Here is a 16446-nt window from a genome sequence, read left to right on the forward strand (position 1 = left end):
TGACTGCCATTGCCCTCAGTCTACACAATCTCCTACCACCAGATTATCCAGGCTCAGAAACTTTCTATAACTTTACACTGTCTACATAAGAAATGTAAACATCTGTCTTTGGCATCCAGATCCTTCACAATCTTCTATCAGAACCTCACCTCTACCACAAGGTAAGCTACTCAAGGACAGAAGATTTGGTGAGCTTGTTATGCTTTCTATCAGAGGTTCTTCAAGTGTAGTCCTAGACCATTAGCATCCGTAATACCCTGGGAACTCTGTAGGAAGTCAAGTTCTTTGACCTCTACTTCAGACCTAGTGAAACGAACAGCCTAGGGGTGGCACCAGCAACCTGTGCTTTAATAAACCCTGGGGGTAATTCTGATGCAGTTTGAAAACCTTTGTTCTGTGTGTCCTCAGTACGTAATTCAGTGCTTGGCATTGGAATATGAATGAATGCCTACCCGCTCTTTCAACATGCATGCTCCTTCTGTCTGCCTGGAAGGCCTGGAAGGCTGTGCAGGCTCCCCACCCCCACCCCCAGCCCCAGGGCATTTCCCCTCCTTCCTTTCCAAAATCACATCGACTTCGTATAGGCGTCTCCCTTTTCCTTGCGTGTGCTCCAGGGAAACCAGAGTCCCTCCCCAGCCTTAGGAATTGGTCCTAATTCAACCATACAGATCTTGAAAGTGCAGCAGGTTCTTTGGGGCTATGAGTAACTTAGTAGGGGTGCAGCTTCCCCAAGGACATGATCTTTAAGCTGATGTGGGAGTAGTTGATCAATCAACTCGTGTGTGTGTGTGTGTGTGTGTGTGTGTGTGTTCTTTCTGGGACAGAGAGAAAAATTGCAAAGGTATAGAAACTGGAGGGATCCAGGGAAAATTCCAGAAACTGGGGAGAGGGGAAGATGGAGGAGGAAGACTAAAAGGAGAAAGAGAATCTCCTGATGTTGGATTGGAGAGTTAGCTGAGGTCAGACATGGCAGAGCTTGAAGCTATAATACAGATTTTGGAATCTGTGCTAAGAACAGTGCAAGATCATTTAAAGGGCTTTGGACAGGGATAAGACAACATGATGCGTGGTTTCAAAAAGACCACGGTGGCTCTGAGTGAAAACTGGATTTGCTACTGAGAAATTTAAGAACTATCTCAAACTAAAATCAAGAAGACCATAGTTGAAACACAATGGTAATTTAACTTGAAAACAAATACTTATTGTGTCTTTGTGGTTACTGTAATTTGTTAGGAAAATGAAAGGGCAACCAGATAGACTGAATGATAAAGCTGGCAAGGCTGGCAAGGTGTTTTTCAAAGATGCCTCCATAGGACAGTGAGAGTGATTATTGGCTGGAATTGGGATTTCCACTGACCAGCAAGGTACCCCCAAGCCAGCCTTTCTCACCTATCTTCCCAAGGTAGCTTCTACCCCTTGGTGACCAGAGAGATGAGGAAGGAAGCCTGTGGTTTAAGTCTTTTTGCACTTTCATATTCGCTTCCACAGTGCCCTTTGACATGCCCTGGGACCTTCTACATTTGTCCTTGCCACTATCACGCCCCCTTTACTGCACTAAGCAAGGGAAGGAGTACCGGAGGAGGGATTAGAGGGATTAGGGTGTAGATGAACTCGGAAGAGGACCTGCAAGTAAAAGAGGATGGACCCGAGGCTGCGGAGCCAATGTCTATATTGTGATTACACTGACGAGACCGAAATGGCTTAGACAGAATTGATTTTGCATGCCTAGTTTGTGAAACGGGACGGAGGGAGAAGCAGGATTTTATTCACCTTCATTAGAACCTAATCCGATGACAAGCACCTTTTAAAAGCACTTTAGAAAAGGAGAAAGCAAAATTAAGACATTAAGAATACATTTTTCCATTATTGGACTGCAGTAGCTGTCCCCCTCCCCCAAGGTAATAGGTCCTTAAAATAACATTAGATGATTAGAGTTCATTAGAACTGTTAAGAGCCTTACGCAAAGCGAAGGAAAGGGCATTAACAAAATCAAACAGAATGAGAGCGGAAATAACTGAACGAACGCTAAGAGAATCGTCAATACGTTTTTAAAAACAGGTTCTCAAATGCCGCTGTAAGCTCCTTTGCTCAAGAGTCACACTTTGTAAACAGAGACCGGTCATCTGCGGCCGCTTAGCTTTCTTCATTACTGGCCCTCACACGTCACAACCCCCGTGCAAATCAGTAAAGGATGAACACTTCCAAGTACAGGGAAATCAGTTAAGAATCCTGTACGAAAAACTATAAGCGCATGCAACTGCCGAGAAGCGGTTGCTTGCGCTCTAACTTGAGGCACTAAACCAAACGACAGAATGCTATATATCAACGCTCAATCATTTTAAGTTCAGAAGGCAACAGTAAACAGCTCTGTTCGTGAAACCGTGAGTGGCTCTGAAAAGAGCCTTTGGGTTTAGCAGTAAATATCCAAACTTTCAACTTTACTTGGAGCTGGTGTACTTGGTGACAGCCTTAGTGCCTTCGGACACCGCGTGTTTAGCCAGCTCCCCGGGAAGCAGCAAGCGCACAGCGGTCTGAATCTCCCTGGAGGTGATAGTCGAACGCTTGTTGTAGTGAGCCAAGCGCGACGCCTCGCCTGCGATACGCTCAAAAATGTCGTTAACAAAGGAATTCATGATACCCATAGCCTTGGACGAAATACCAGTGTCGGGGTGAACCTGCTTCAGCACCTTGTAAACGTAGACCGAATAGCTCTCCTTGCGGCTGCGTTTGCGCTTCTTGCCATCCTTTTTCTGTGCTTTGGTTACTGCCTTCTTGGAGCCTTTCTTTGGGACAGGAGCTGATTTGGCTGGTTCAGGCATGGCTTCCGTATTATGGCTTCTCTAACGAGTAAAGCAAGCAGCGCATGATCCCGCTTACTTGTAGACAGTATTATGCAAATAAGGACTTTGGTTCCTCAACCGCTGATTCGCTCGTGCGTTTGGTGGCCTGTACGCAAATAAAGGATTCTAGTTTTACGCTCCTATTGGCCGAGTCCTAAGAGCAATTTCCACCAATCAGGCCAGCTTCTTTAACCTGGCTAACAGTGTTTAGCCAGGTTGTCTCCATTCGGAACGAAAGCTTACTAATTTTAAAACGAGAAGACCGTCCCACCCATGTTTTGAAATGCCAGGGAGGCTAAGCTTGTGGCACCGGTACACTTGAATTGCGAGGCTTCATTACAGCTCCTGGAAAACTAGATCTTTACATTAGAATCTAGTTTCTAAAGCAATAAGACAGAAAAGAAGGACTGAGAAGACAATTCCGGAGTCAGTGTTTTCTACTGCTTACAAATTGCACACATATAAAGTGAAAACAACGGTGGAGGAATAAGATCGCAGTACGAAAGCAAAATAATATTCCTTAAGGAGAGATAAGAAACGAAATAACTTTTTAGTCAATATGGCCAGATAATACCGGAAAAAGGCAAATCTTATCCAGCTTAGCCACAAAACAAGGATCAGAAACAGTTCTTCAGTCTGGTGAAAAAACCTAAAATGGAAGAACCCGGTATTTAATGGCTTCATTTTAAATTTATCTTTGGCTGAAGCAGGCTTCTTAATTTTTTTCTCTCTTTTTTGCAGGGAGGGTGTCCTTCCTAAATTTGACTATTATTCTAAACTGCTTCCTTACACACACGCACACACACACACACACACACACCATCCATGGGCTGCAAAGGTCCTCACAGACAGCTTTCCACCAAGTCTCCACCAGTCCTGGGATAGCAGCCAAGAGGCACTCTCCTTGACTTCATTATATCTCATCTTTGTATCCCTAAATATTTATATGTCTTTCTCACGTTAATTGATGAGAAGGAAATGGGCCTGGCGATCTGTTCATCTTCTTTATTTCTTCCCTATTTTCCCATTAAGCCAATTTAGTAATTTTCAAAATAAGTTAACCAGCTAAATATGTATTCATTCATTCATTTAGTTATCTAAAGAATGTCTATGTGATACGTATTATTATAGTTTCCATTTTAGAGAAATTCAGGGAACCCGAGTCGTAGTAACTTCCCCAAGATTCTGCCACTTGTAAGTGATGGCGCCAGATTTAGGCAGATGTGGAGTCAAAGCCTAGGCCTTTCTCCAGAAGATTCCAGCTGCCCTGGGCTGTCGTCCCCCCACCCCCACCCCAATCCCCACCCCCCAAAGAGAGAAAGCTTCTTGTTGCTTATTTCTGGTTTTAAAAAGAAGGGAACTCTGTGGTTCCAGCGGGGAAAGAAGGAGAAGCAGAGAGCCGGGCGGCTGGGGCGGAACACGACGTGGCTGCAGCCACCGCCGCCACCGCCACCGCCACCGCCTCTGTGCTCGCGGCGTGGGGAAGGAGGTGTGGGTCTCAGGGTGGGCGGTGGGAATAAGAGCGCGGATATAGATAAACTCAACATCGACAGCATCTTCCGATGGCTGCTGGAAGTGAGAGGGTCAAAGGCGGGTAAGAATGGCCAAACTACAGAAGCATGAAATTAGAGGATTGTGCTTAAAGTCTCGTGAGATCTTTTTCAGTTAGCGTATCCTACCAGAACTTGAAGCACCACTCAAAATATGAGGTGATATCCATGGGCAATACTACGATTTGCTCGACTGGAGTCCTGCGGTTTCCCACCAGAATGCAACTGCCTGTTTTTTGGGGACTGTGTGGACAGAAGGAAGCAGTCACTGGAGACTGTTATTTGCCTACAAAATCTAATATCCCGAAACTTTTTTTCTTCTCTGAGGAATCCATGAATGTGCCAGCATCAATAGAATTTATGGAATTTATAATGAATGTAAAAGAAGATACAACATTAAACTATGGAAAACTTTTAACAGACTGCTTTAACTGTACCGATAGCAGCCATCGTGGATGAGAATATATTCTGCTGTCATGGAGGTTTATCACCAGATCTTCAATCTATGGAACAGATTCCGTGAATAATGCGACCAACTGATGTACCAGATCAAGGTCTTCTTTGTGATCTTTTGTGGTTTCACCCCGATAGGCTGGGGTGCAAATGACAGAGAAGTGTCCTTCACATTTGGTGCAGAAGTGCTTGCAAAATTTCTCCATAAGCATGATTTGGATCTTATATGTAGAGCCCATCAGGTGGTTGACGATGGATATGATTTTTTTTTTGCCAAAAGGCAGTTGGTCACTGTTTTCTGCACCCAATTGTGGAGAGTTTGACAATGTAGTTGCCATGATGAGTGTGGATGAAATGCTAATGTGTTCTTTTCTGATTTTAAAACCTGCAGAAAAAAAGAAGCCGAGTGCCACTAGACCCTTTACACTACCAAGGGATATGATCACAAAGCAAGCAAAGAAATAGATGTCATTTTGACACTGCCTGGTTTGGACTTGTAACATATAGTATATAACTTTCATTTTCAAAACTGTAATGTGTACTGGTCAGCTTGCTCAGCTCTGTGTGTGTGTGGGGGGGGCACATCCTCCCCATACCAATTTCAATTTAATGAATGGCATTTACTTAAATGATAAAGTACTTATCATCATTACTTAAATGGTGTTAAATCTGTACACCCCAAGACAGTTTAAACTAAGGGGTAAGTCTACCATTGATCTTTTTTTAATTCAGTACAGTTCGTGAATAATGTAAATGTTTGCTTTCTTTAGTATATAAGAGAGCCCTAGGGTGCTTTCAATCTGTACATGTTATTGTCATAAAATGCATACTGTTGAAACAAACCACTATGAACATTTTTTTAAAAAATTTATTTCAAAGGTATTTTTTTTTTTTCTAATTTTTTTCATCATGTACAAACTAGTTTTTATAGCTATCACCATTAGGAGTAAACTTCAACCTTGCCAGCATCACTGGTATGATATATATTTAAATGAAGCACACTTTTCTCCTATCATATACTTAAAATGATGATTAAAACCATTGTTTAAATGTTTGTGACTCTTCCCTAAAGCCAGTTTCTGTTGAGATCTGTATTGACATTACATGGCATGGTTATGTACACATGCAGTCTTCTAGGGGATTCAAAACAAGTTTTTTATTTCAAATAGCAATTAGTAATGTAGTGCTGTTTAAGCTATTAATGATTAAAGTTAATAACATTTTGTACAATTTCCATATACAGATTATTCATTAAGTAATCTTTTTACTGTTGCATCAGGCCTGAACTCGTCCATTCAGAAAGCTTCAAATTATACAAACAATACTGCTCTATACCAGTGACTGAATATGCTTTCTTTGGCCTATGTTCTATATTCTGCAGTGACGTTGAGGCTTATGTTAAAAGAAAGGAACTAACTTACTATCTACCATTTTATACAAAACTCACAGTATATATGACTTTTTTTAAACTAAGATCTGTTAAAAAGAAATCTGTTTCAACAGATGACAGTGTACAATACCATGTGGTGGAAATGAATTCAGACTTGTTAAATGAAGAACTTATTAAATCCAAAAAAAGGAAGTGGAATAGAGCATTTTTTTTAAGACTAAAGGAAATCCATAGAATTGAAAAAGCTTTTATTGTATGGTATACTTAATCACTGGAGAAAGAAGAGAAAGAAAATTAAAATCAGAGCCATGGAAAGTGGCAGAAAGAGAGGAAATAAAATAGAAACAACGGAAGTAGAGGAAAAAGAATAGCGTGGGATAAAGATGAAGAAAGAAATTTACCCAAAGAGGAAGAGATAGGGTCTGGGAGACAGAAAATGTGCATACACAAAGAAGAGTCATCCAGTGATACAATCTGCAATTGCAACTAGGCACAGGAAGAGAAAGACAAATGGCGACCCCTAGCAAGAAATACACATATCACATGATCAGTTGTTAGGATTGAGACACAATAACTGAGTTTTATGGAGTAATGATGCTGTTTATGATTTTTTTAATTCTTTCCAAGGCCTGCATTTTTAGATATATTTGAACAAAATGAAGCTATGGCACATAGGTAAAGAAGAAAACAATAGGAGAAATGTTTAAAATGCCAAGAACCACCCAGTGGACTTGAGGAGATCCTTACCCCTGATTAGAGGTTTTTTAAAATTTTAAAGTAAAATATATGTATTTATAGATTTTTTTCGTGTAGCAGAAAGAAGAATTATAAAACAAATACCTGGTACTCATAACCCAGTTTAAGAAGTAGACTGTCATTAATATTTTAGAAAGCCTTGAATAGCCCTGTCCAATTCCATCTCTCCTCCCCCATACCCACACTCCCAGAGATAAAACACTATCTACATTTTATGTTAATTAGTCCTTTGTTTTTCCTTTTAGTTTCACCTTCTAAGTACGGATCCATATGATATTTAATTTTGCCTATCTTTATCTTTATATAAAATGGAGTCATATCTATATATTATTTTATGATTTGCTTTTTCATTCAAACAAATGTTTTTGAGATTCATTCATACTGCTATATTTTACTCTAGTACCATCACTTTTATTGATAAATGGTAACATTGATGTACCTAATTTACTGAAACAGACATTTGTGTTTTGTCTTTTTAAGATTATTGAGATCAATATTGCATGAACTTTCTTGTACATGTTTCTTGAGGTAGATGTGAACACATTTATCCATGAGATAGATAAATATGTAGATAAAGGACACTTTCTGGAAAATTGATCTTTCAAAGCAGTTGATTCGTAGCTCTCTTATCACAACTGAATTTTCACTGTGCTATTATTGTTTGACTCTTTGATAACCGGGACAGAGCCCCTTTGATCTTTGTCTCCATGGTAGAGACAAAGATTTCTAGCCTGGTAGACTACTCAGCATTTAGTAGCCTTCAGCACATGAATGAATGGGCAATTGAATTGATCAATCATAGCAGTGAAAATGAGAAATTCCATTGAGGAAAATGGTACACACCTGGCTTCACTGACCTGGAGGTGCTGATAAAATGATGTTGGCACATTTCACAGAGACAACCTGTTGTACGATTCCACAGCTAAATTTGCAGAGTCTCTTGGGGAATATATGTAAGCTACAATTGTTTTCTTTGGTACCTGTAGACAACTTGTTTAAGGGACATACTGCCCAGACTGACCTGTTATCTCCCAGCTAATTTATCCCCAAAATGCATAAAACAGGATTTTCCCTACCAGTCTCTCTTTTTGTTTTTCCCTTGATCTATTAAAGTTATTTTTGTCTTTTGTTTTGAATAATTGTTCTTAAACCATCATGAATACTAACCTGAAATTATCTGGATGGAGATGACAATTATCCATTTCTGATTTCCCAGTGGGTAGTATTTTCTAGTGGTTGAGCTATTCTCTAATTAGAAAAGTTTCCAGAGCTTTTTTTTTTTTTTTTTTTTTTTTTTTTTGGCTGTGGAGGAAATTGATAATGAAGTCCCAACCTCCTTATAGAAAATCCTGGTGTTTTATATTCTTACAGCTCTCAGAGAGAAGGCTTGTTTTTATTGTGCTCTTTCTAATCCTTCCAAAGCTGCCTCTTTTCAGAGGACAAATCACCCTCTGCAGGACTGACACTTAAACTCCTCAAAACCTTGGGATAGATTACTATTTTTACTTCCTTCAGTACCGAGAGAGAGGAGGAAACATGATGGTCCTCTGTGGGAAACTGAGTCTTCCATGTTGCCTGAGGCATATCTAGAGTGGTGGCTTAGAACGCTGAGCCGCAGGCCTGCATAGAATGCCATGCAGGACCGCCCTGTAAAGATGTGTGTCTTGTGACTACCATTGTCTTAAACCTAGATTGTATTCACCTGATGTAAACCTAGATTGTATACACCTGATGTAAACATAGGTATCTGGTGGGCTCTCCCCCACCTGAGGACCTTTAGCATATACACCTGATCTTCTGAAATAAATAGCTGGAGCAAGGCTGCATTGTCGTCCGTTTAGCACGAGATGCAGTGGACCCCCTGCTCCCTTAACTCTTAACTTTGTGTCCGTGTTTCATTCCTGCGCCGCCCTGTCAGCAATAGTCCTCTGCCTTCCTTTTATCTGTTCCTCCCCCCTCCCATTTCTCAAAGTCAACATTCTAGTTCTTTCTTGGGCTCTCACTCCATTCCCATATCTTCCCTTATGGCAGGTGCCAATGCCCCATACTTCACAGAGATGTCTGACACTTTGAACTCTGATTTAAAATCTGAGGTTTGAACTTGTTATATCCTGCTTTCCCAACCACCCTCTCCCTAGAAACTTAAATAAATCCTATCACATCCCCAAACCCTTTTGTCCTGTCTCAGAGGATGTCTTCCAAATACTGAAATGTTCCCAGGCTCAGTTCTTGGACCTCCTCTCTCAAGTTGATCTCTTCCTGTCTCATGCTTTAAATATCCTATAGTATTGCCTTCCAAATTCATATCTCTAGTCTGGATCTCTTATCTGAATTCCAGACTTGTATATCCAATTGCTACTCATCATATTCATTAGACATCCTATGTTATTGCCTAAAACTGAACTCCTGACCTTGTCTCCAAATAATCTGTCCACAGTCTTCCCCATCTCAATGAAATTGTACTCTTCTGTCAGCTTCTCAGACCCAACACCTTGAAACCATACTTGACTTTTCATTTTCTCTCCCACTTCATATCCAGTCAAACAATAAACTCAGTCTACTCTTCCTCCAAAATCTATCCTGAATCTGATCAATTCTTTCTGCTTCCAGCATTACCATCCTGATCTCATCAGCTTTCATTTTTCACCTGGATTTCCACAGTAAACTCTTCACTGTCTGTCTGTTCTCACCTTTACACACTTATGAACCACTTGCCATACAGAGTCAGAATGAGCGTTTATAAACTCAAGTCTTACTGTGTTGCTGCTCTCCTCAAAACCCTGTAATAGCTTCCCATCTCCCTTAAAAACAAAAGCCGAGGTCATTGCAGTGGCCTGCAGAGCCCTCCATCATCTGAGTTCCCATTACTTCTCGATCACAGGCCTCCTGTAGTACCTCAAAATGCCCAGCACCTCCTACCTCAGAGCTTTTGCACTAAGTTCCCTGTGCCTATAATATTCTTCTTTCTCCCTCACTTTTTTAAAGGGCTGGTAAAATTTCACCTTCCTCTAGTCACCATATGTAAATATCCTTTCTTGGTCATCAAATGGAAAATAACATTATCCATCTACTCCCATCCTGTCCCAAGACATATGTAATATCCTTCTTACCCTGCTTATTGTTCACCACATCATGAATCAACCCACAGCATATTGTATATTTTAATTCTGTATTGTTTTTCCTGTAACATTCCTTGTGGCAGTCAGTGGCTTACTTTCTGTTTGGGCCTCATTGTTCAAATTTTGATACCTGGACCAGCAGTAGCTCCTTGCCTGGGTGCTTGTTATAAATGCAGAGCCTTGGACTCCACACCAGACCTACAAACCAGGCTGTAGCTTAATGAGATCCTCTGGTGATCTGGGTTTACTCTACAATGTGTGAAGTGCTATGCCAGGGAACTGTTGATATGGGTGCTCTGATCTCTACTTATAGGGAAGGGTAACTAGCAGAATAAAATACTGGTATATTTCCTTTGAATCCCCCCTCTTTCCCATATATGTATATATATGTTTAAGTACTATCTCTTTCTGACTCTTTGTCTAGGATCATTGGTTTTTATTTGTTAGCTTATATTAGCATTACCATTAGCTTTGTTTATTTGTTAATACTGTAAGCTTTACCAACACCACCTCTTCTTTAATATAGTAATTAAGACCTTGATACATCTCCATTATGAGTAAAGTTGAAAGCCACTGATTAAGAGCCAAAGCTGGAAAGTTAAGAAAACAGGCAATCATTTTAGGTATGATGATTTCTCTAGCTTTACTGAAATTTCAGTCTCCCCTTGAAATTCTACTCTCAATAGGGCACCTATCTGTACATATGTATGTGATCATTCTATGAATAAGGACACATTGCCTGGGAACTTTTATGGTCTGATTTATTTCCAATTCAGTACAAATACAACTAATAAATAAGTCAAGTCAATGACACTTGACCATCTGCCCCACAATTGAAACCAAATTTTGCCATTAACTATTTAATTAATAGAATTTAAATAGGGGTCTAAGGGTCCAAGCAACTGATTTTAAATGTGAGAATCATGAAATATGAAACTGGCCTCTAAACAACTCTGAAGGGTGGTAAGGATTAACCCAAACTGGAGCGTTCTTTCCACATTTACGTGAATTTAGAGAAACACGGTGAACAGGGCAGACAAAAATAGTCCAAGAGCTGTTTCAAATAAAAAAATAAATCCAGATTTGGTTAGAAGAGGTTTTTTTCAAAAGGATTATTGCAATAGGGGAGGGGACTATTGCAATAGAGAGAATGCTCAGATCATAAGTTCTGCAAGGTTTTCAAGGGTAAAGCAAAAAGAGTTTTTCTTTTATATGGAGGAGTCAATAAGGCTAGAAGGAACTGGGTGTGGGGAAATGGGATGAAAGTGTGGCAGGATCAGATAATGATCACATAATGTCACACCCTGAAGTCAGCTTATTCTCCTCAGGGGCCTTTGAGGAGAGGGGTGGGCTAACTCAGGCTGCGGGTGGATCAAATTTCAGGGGTCTGGGTGAAGGAGACAAACAGCCAAAAATTGTTTACCAAACTTATCATTCTGATTGATCAGTGGGGACAAGTGGTTCAGCTAATCCTTTATGAGGCAAAGAATGGGAATTTGGAGTGTCTGTCTGGGTTTTTTGTAGGTAAAAAACAGAGTTATGTAAGTCATATGGGGAAGGATGGTTCATTGCAGGAATATTGATATAAAAAAAAAAGTGGCTAGGAAGCTTATAAATAAGTGAATTTCTCTGATAGACTTTTTTCCCATAAAAATTCTCTCCAGGTCCAAGAACAAAGATCTTTTTTACGTGTACATAAAATTGAATGCCAAAATAATTGTAGATGTTAATTTAAATGTAGTATGTTCTAAATTATTTTGCTATAATAATTGTAGTCTTATGGAAATTTTGTTTTCTTTGTCCTTTTTCAAACAATGTACATTTTATCTATTTATGGTGCTTGCCTTTTTTCATAAAAGAATGCATGTAATAAAAATGTGCATTAGAAAGTGCTTCTCTTATTTGAGGCTGAAAATAAATCATGCATGCATTTAAAAAGGAAAAAAGAAAAAGAAAATAAAGATGCAGCAAAAATATGTATGGGAATTTTTTACCAAGAGAGAACAAGTACTGTATAGCAATATTAATGTCAGACAAAATAGAATTTAAGGCTAAAATATTAGTAGGGATATAGGGGGACACTGTCAATGTTGAAAACAAGATATTCTGAAAAGCTCTCTTGAGGAAGGCAAGATACCTAAGGAATACTCTACAATAAACACACCAGCCTATCATTGCCCAGCTAACCAAAAAACCAAAGTAAATTTCCCCAAATTCCCCAGGGCAAGAAAAATCTAGGAGCTGAAATCTGTGTGATAAAACACTTCAGTTGGGGTTCCCCAGGGCAAGCACCATTTTCAGGATTCTGAATTATGGGATTAAGGGAAACTCTTTGGAGGTGAGGATTCTAGGCTTTTAAATGGAACTGGAGACATTTAGCACAACACCAGAACCCTGGGAAAAAGGGTAAACTGGAGAAAAAAACAAATCTGGCAGATTGCTGAGAAAGAAAACTGTCTCTGAAGAGCTTTCTGGAGGCAAGGAGAAGAAATTTGCTCCAAGGATTTAACACAGGGTATGGGTTTCAATGAATGTGTCTTGGGAAATTAAACTGACAAGTTTGTAGCATCCTCTAGTAGTGCCTTACAAAGGCAAACATAAATATCTTGAAGCAAAGAGTCACACAAATCATTTATTTAGCCAGCAGTTGTTTATTGAGCACCTATTAGGTGCCAGGTACTCTATCAGGAATTTGGGATACGTCCTTATACAAGCTCATAATAAATGTGACCAAATCGAAGAGGAAAACAGAAATTATGGAGAGTCAGCTTTCCACACAAACAGGAGCCTTGGATGAGCCCTCCCAAGACAAAGAATTTCAGATATTGAAATGATCAGATAGGCTGTAAAATAACTATTTACTAAAAGTTTAAAGAAATTAAAAATGGTACACTAGAACAATCAGGGATCAAGGAAGAATAAAAGCTAGGCAGATTTTTAAAAGAACCAGATAGATTTTCTACAATCTAATTAAAGAGCAATAGATTTTTTTTTAAAGTAGTAAAAATAAAACAAGAAAATTTCCTATATATTTGAAAACCAAAAGTTACACTCCTAAATACCATATATTAGAAAGGAAATCATAAGGGAACATATGTAATATTCCAAAATAAATGGATATAAGGATGTATCTGAAGTGGTACTAAAAGGGAAATACATAACATTAAATGCAAATGTTAAGGAACAAGAAACATTGAAGATACATAAACTAGACATACACTAAAAGAAGCTAGAAATAGAACAGGAAGTAAATCAAAATAAAGTAGAAAGAAATTTTTAAAGAATAAGTATTAATTAAATAAAAAATAGAGACAATCCATAAACCAAAAGCTTGTTCTTTGAAAAGCTTAATAAAATAGACTTCTAACAAAACTAATTAAGGAAAATAAAGGGAGGAGATAGTTGTAGGAATAAAGAAGGGAACAATGCAGCTATCAAAAGGTAGATATAATGAATCACAAGGGAATGCCTTTAACAATTTTTACAAATTAATTTAGCAGAAAAGAATAATTTTCAGTAAAAAAAAAGAACATAAGTAAGAGTAAAGCTAAATAAACAAATTGTGGTTAAGGAAATAGAATAGGCAATAAAACCCAAATGACACCAAACTCACTTGAGTTTTATGAGCTTTAGTGATTCTTAAGGAATTGATCCTTATTTTATAGAAGTGGTTTCAATAGAAAAATAGGGATATTGTCCCTACTCATTTTTTTTCTTTTGAAATTGTATAACCTAAAGGAATTTTAAGCTAAAGGAGAGTAATAAAAAAGAAAGAAAATAGAAAAAGAAAAGAAATAGGAAAGAAAGAAAATTATAGCCCCATCTCACCAAAGAACATTCATTAAAAGCCGTATTAAAACATGAGCAAATGGAAACCAAGATGTCGTATTAGTTAAAAAATAATAGTATAGCATGATCAACTAAGGTTTTATTCCAAGAATGGAAAAAAGGATTAACATCTTAAATCTGATAGTGTTAAGAGATTAAGAGATAAATTACATGCTCATCTCCATAGATGGAGAAAGTATTTGTTAGAATATAACACTCTTTCACCGTATACATTTCAAAAGATTTGAATGAGAAGAGAACTTCATAAGCACCAGGTAACGTAAACAAAAGAATGGTACAATTTTGGAAAGATTCCCATAGAGTCAGAAGCAAGAGTGCTATCGCACCACTCCTACTCAACATGGCACCACAAGGTCAAGAAGAAAGACAGGTAATTCAATAAGAAAAGACTATATCTTAATTGCTTGAAAATAATATAATTTTCAACATAAAAATCCGTGAGAATGTGTAAACAATTAGATCGAATAAGAGCTCAACATATAAGAGCAACATATAAAAGTCCATGACCTTTCTATACATTAGCAATGATCTACCTGAAAAATATAATAGGGAATCCAGACATCATTCAAATAGTACAACAGATTCTAAGGATTCTAAATCCAAGAAAAAAAAAATCCAAATCTATATAAATAAAACTATGAAAAATTGAAATGACAAAAGACAAGATCTGCTTAAATGAAGAAACATATACTGTAATATGTTTATGTTTTATTACTCAGCATGCTAAAATGCTCATACATTCCAAAACAACCAATAAATTCAATGTTATGCCAAGCAAACCCTGCTGGATTTTTAGTGGAGTATGGTAAAATTCATATTGATGAATAAAAGTAGCCAAAATATTTCTCAAAAGGAAAAAGGGAAGAAAAAAAGAAAGAAAAGAAAAGAAAAAGAGAAAGAGTGGTGGCTTTGTCTTAGTATAAAGCTACATTAATTAAAGCCATGTGGCAGTGGTATACGTATAGACAACAGATGAGCAGAACAGATTCAGGCAATCCTGCTGCTTTCTGGGATCCTTTTTACTGACATTTTCTAATTGCCTATATATAGCTCCTCATTGGCTGCTTTGATTCTGAGTCTCAGCTTCTGTATCTTTGGGGATGGGTGAGGGTGAATAAGTTAAAATATTTCTCTGATCCTAAGCTCAACTCATACTGCTGCCAAAAGGAACCTGGTTGACTCAATTCGATGAATACCACGGATGCAGAGAATGGGGGCTGTCCCAGCATATATGGTGTTGAAGTGGTGAAGCAGGAAGAGTTAAGAAGCATCCCTGCAGACTGGGGTAGTTGGATGGGATTGTATGTGTGATGGAGATGGGAGTGGGGAGCACCTGTGCAGCCTTAGTAGTGGGAGGGAGAGAAACTGAAATTTTGCAGAACTTGTGAAGGCAAGGTTTTTAAAATTTTATGTGTTGTTATTCAGAGTAATTGCTTAGAATTGCCAAGAGCTAGTAGTGTGCCAGTTTGGCTGTATGACGTCCCCAAAGAGCCATATTTTTTAATGCAATCTTGCGGGGGCAGATTTATTAATCTTTTTGATTAGGGTGTGACCTTTTGATTGTTTCCATGGAGATTTGACCCTGCCCATTCAGGGTAGGTCTTGATTAGTTTACTGGAGTCCTTTAAAGGGAGCTCACACAGAGAGCAGAGAGATAAAAATGCCCCAGGACATGCTAAAGCAGGAGACCCAGACGCTTGCTGATGCTTGGAGATGCTTGGAAATGCAGACAGGACTTTTGGAGATGCTAAGCTAAGAGGTGAAGCCCAGAGTTTGCCCTGGATAAGCTAAGAGACACAGAAGGCCAGAGACATTTTGGAGAAAGCCATTTGAAATGCAACCTGGGAGAAAAGGAACAGCAGATGCAGGCCATGTCGTGCCTTCCCAACTGACAAGAGGTGTTCTGGACGACATCAGCCATTCTTCAGTGAAGGTATCATCTTGTTGATGCCTTAGTTTGGACACTTAGAACTGTAAATTTGTAACTGAATAAATTCCCTTTATAAAAGCCAATCCAACTCTGGTATTTTGCGTTCTGAGCACTAGAAAACTAGAACAGTGTGATGTGTAAGAGCAGAAACCCTGGTCCCTCTATGCCATTTATTAACTGTCTGACATTGGGTAAGTTACTGTAAACTTTAAGTGACTCAATATACCCATGGTTAAAATTGGGATAATCACAGTGCCTATCTTTACAGGTTTGTTATGAGGACTAAATGGGTTCACATCTGTAAAGCACTTAGAAATATGTCTGGCTAAGGGTTTGGTAAAGAAAAAAAAAGGTAAATAAATAAAAATAAGTCAGACGGTTGTTGCTATCTGCACCCAGGGCCTCATTGTCTTTTGTGGGTGCTAGGCACTTTGGCCTTGTTGGACCCTTTTCTCCTTCAAAATAATAATAATGACAATGATAATCATAATCATATTATATTGAAATTATATAAAGCTTGATATATTGTTATATTTTAGAACATTTTCTTCAACCTAAA

The 16446-nt window shown here is 38.6% G+C and overlaps 1 protein-coding gene and 1 pseudogene across 1 annotated transcript; one reads left to right on the top strand and one right to left on the bottom strand.

Moving 5' to 3' along the window:
• Positions 1 to 830: 830 nt before the first annotated feature.
• Positions 831 to 2834, bottom strand: LOC119539101 (histone H2B type 1-C/E/F/G/I-like). The gene has a single exon (XM_037842250.1). The coding sequence runs from the start codon at positions 2817 to 2819 to the stop codon at positions 2439 to 2441; it is 381 nt and encodes a 126-aa protein (XP_037698178.1). The 5' UTR covers positions 2820 to 2834; the 3' UTR covers positions 831 to 2438.
• Positions 2835 to 4061: 1227 nt separating this feature from the next.
• Positions 4062 to 6184, top strand: LOC119540809 (annotated as a pseudogene).
• The last annotated feature ends 10262 nt before the right edge of the window (positions 6185 to 16446 follow it).

The sequence above is a fragment of the Choloepus didactylus genome, chromosome 7 (assembly GCF_015220235.1).
Source record: "Choloepus didactylus isolate mChoDid1 chromosome 7, mChoDid1.pri, whole genome shotgun sequence".
Taxonomy (NCBI): Eukaryota; Metazoa; Chordata; class Mammalia; order Pilosa; family Megalonychidae; genus Choloepus; species Choloepus didactylus.